Source organism: Mandrillus leucophaeus, unplaced genomic scaffold (genome assembly GCF_000951045.1).
Source record: "Mandrillus leucophaeus isolate KB7577 unplaced genomic scaffold, Mleu.le_1.0 Scaffold241, whole genome shotgun sequence".
In the NCBI taxonomy this organism is placed as follows: Eukaryota; Metazoa; Chordata; class Mammalia; order Primates; family Cercopithecidae; genus Mandrillus; species Mandrillus leucophaeus.
The window spans coordinates 2,511,435-2,512,338 of record NW_012102488.1 but is presented as its reverse complement, the minus strand read 5'-3'; the positions used below and the strand labels follow the sequence as shown (position 1 = coordinate 2,512,338).

Here is a 904-nt window from a genome sequence, read left to right as displayed (position 1 = left end):
TTTTTCTATCCTCACCAACATTTGATATCATCAGATATCTTAATTTTTGCCAATCCTATATATGTGCGGTTACATTTTGTTTTACTTTTGTTTTTGTTAATAACACATATTGTTTTTCCCAATAGAAATTCGATGTCTTCTTTCCGTCCTGGGAGAGGACATAATGATGGTCGGAGGACTGTATTTTATACCAATGAAGAGTGGGAACTTTTAGACCCAACCCCTAAGGACCTAGAGGAGTCCGTAGTACAGGAAGAAAAGAAGAAGCTTACCCCTGAAGGAAACAAAGGTATCAGCGTACTTCCTGTTGTCTGTCATTCTCTGTACTGCTATCTGTTAACCACCAGTGATGTGGGAGACACTTTATTAGCAGGTATTTTGAGAAGCATAAGGACCAAGACCAATGGGGGCTTGCATTCTCTTTATTGGACTTAAAACATAAAGGCTTAAAAAGTTATTTAATAAATGTTATAAGAAATAAATGACTGTCTAGTCCAATGGCTCAATTTTTTGGGGAAGATAGCACACTTGGAAGTCATGATCCTCTTTATGGAAATATTGATTTTAAAAAACTTTATAGACATTTGAAATGTACACAAAAGAAGATAATATAATCTCATGAATTCTGGTGTACCCATCATCCAGCTTCTACAACGTGAACTATGGTCTCTCTTCTTCCTTCTCTGTCTCTAAGCTCTTGCTCCTCCCTGCACCCACTGTCAGCTGGATTATTATTGTAGGCATTAATCCATTGCATCTGCAAATGCTTTAGTATGTATCTCTAAGAGATAATGACTCTTTTAAAAAAATTATAACCGGCCAGGCATGGTGGCTCCCCATAATCCCAGCACTTTGGGAGGCTGAGGTGGGCGGATCACGAGGTTAGGATATCGAGACCATCCTG

At 38.5% G+C, this 904-nt stretch overlaps 1 protein-coding gene across 1 annotated transcript in view; it reads left to right on the top strand.

Annotated features, from left to right (window-relative positions):
• The window catches only part of TBC1D2B (TBC1 domain family, member 2B), an 81,330-nt gene that overhangs the window by 34,560 nt on the left and 45,866 nt on the right, over positions 1–904 (top strand). The window contains exon 4 of the mRNA XM_011982687.1: positions 126–289. Coding sequence (XP_011838077.1) covers positions 126–289 — 164 coding nt within the window. The remainder of the gene's footprint in view (positions 1–125; positions 290–904) is intronic.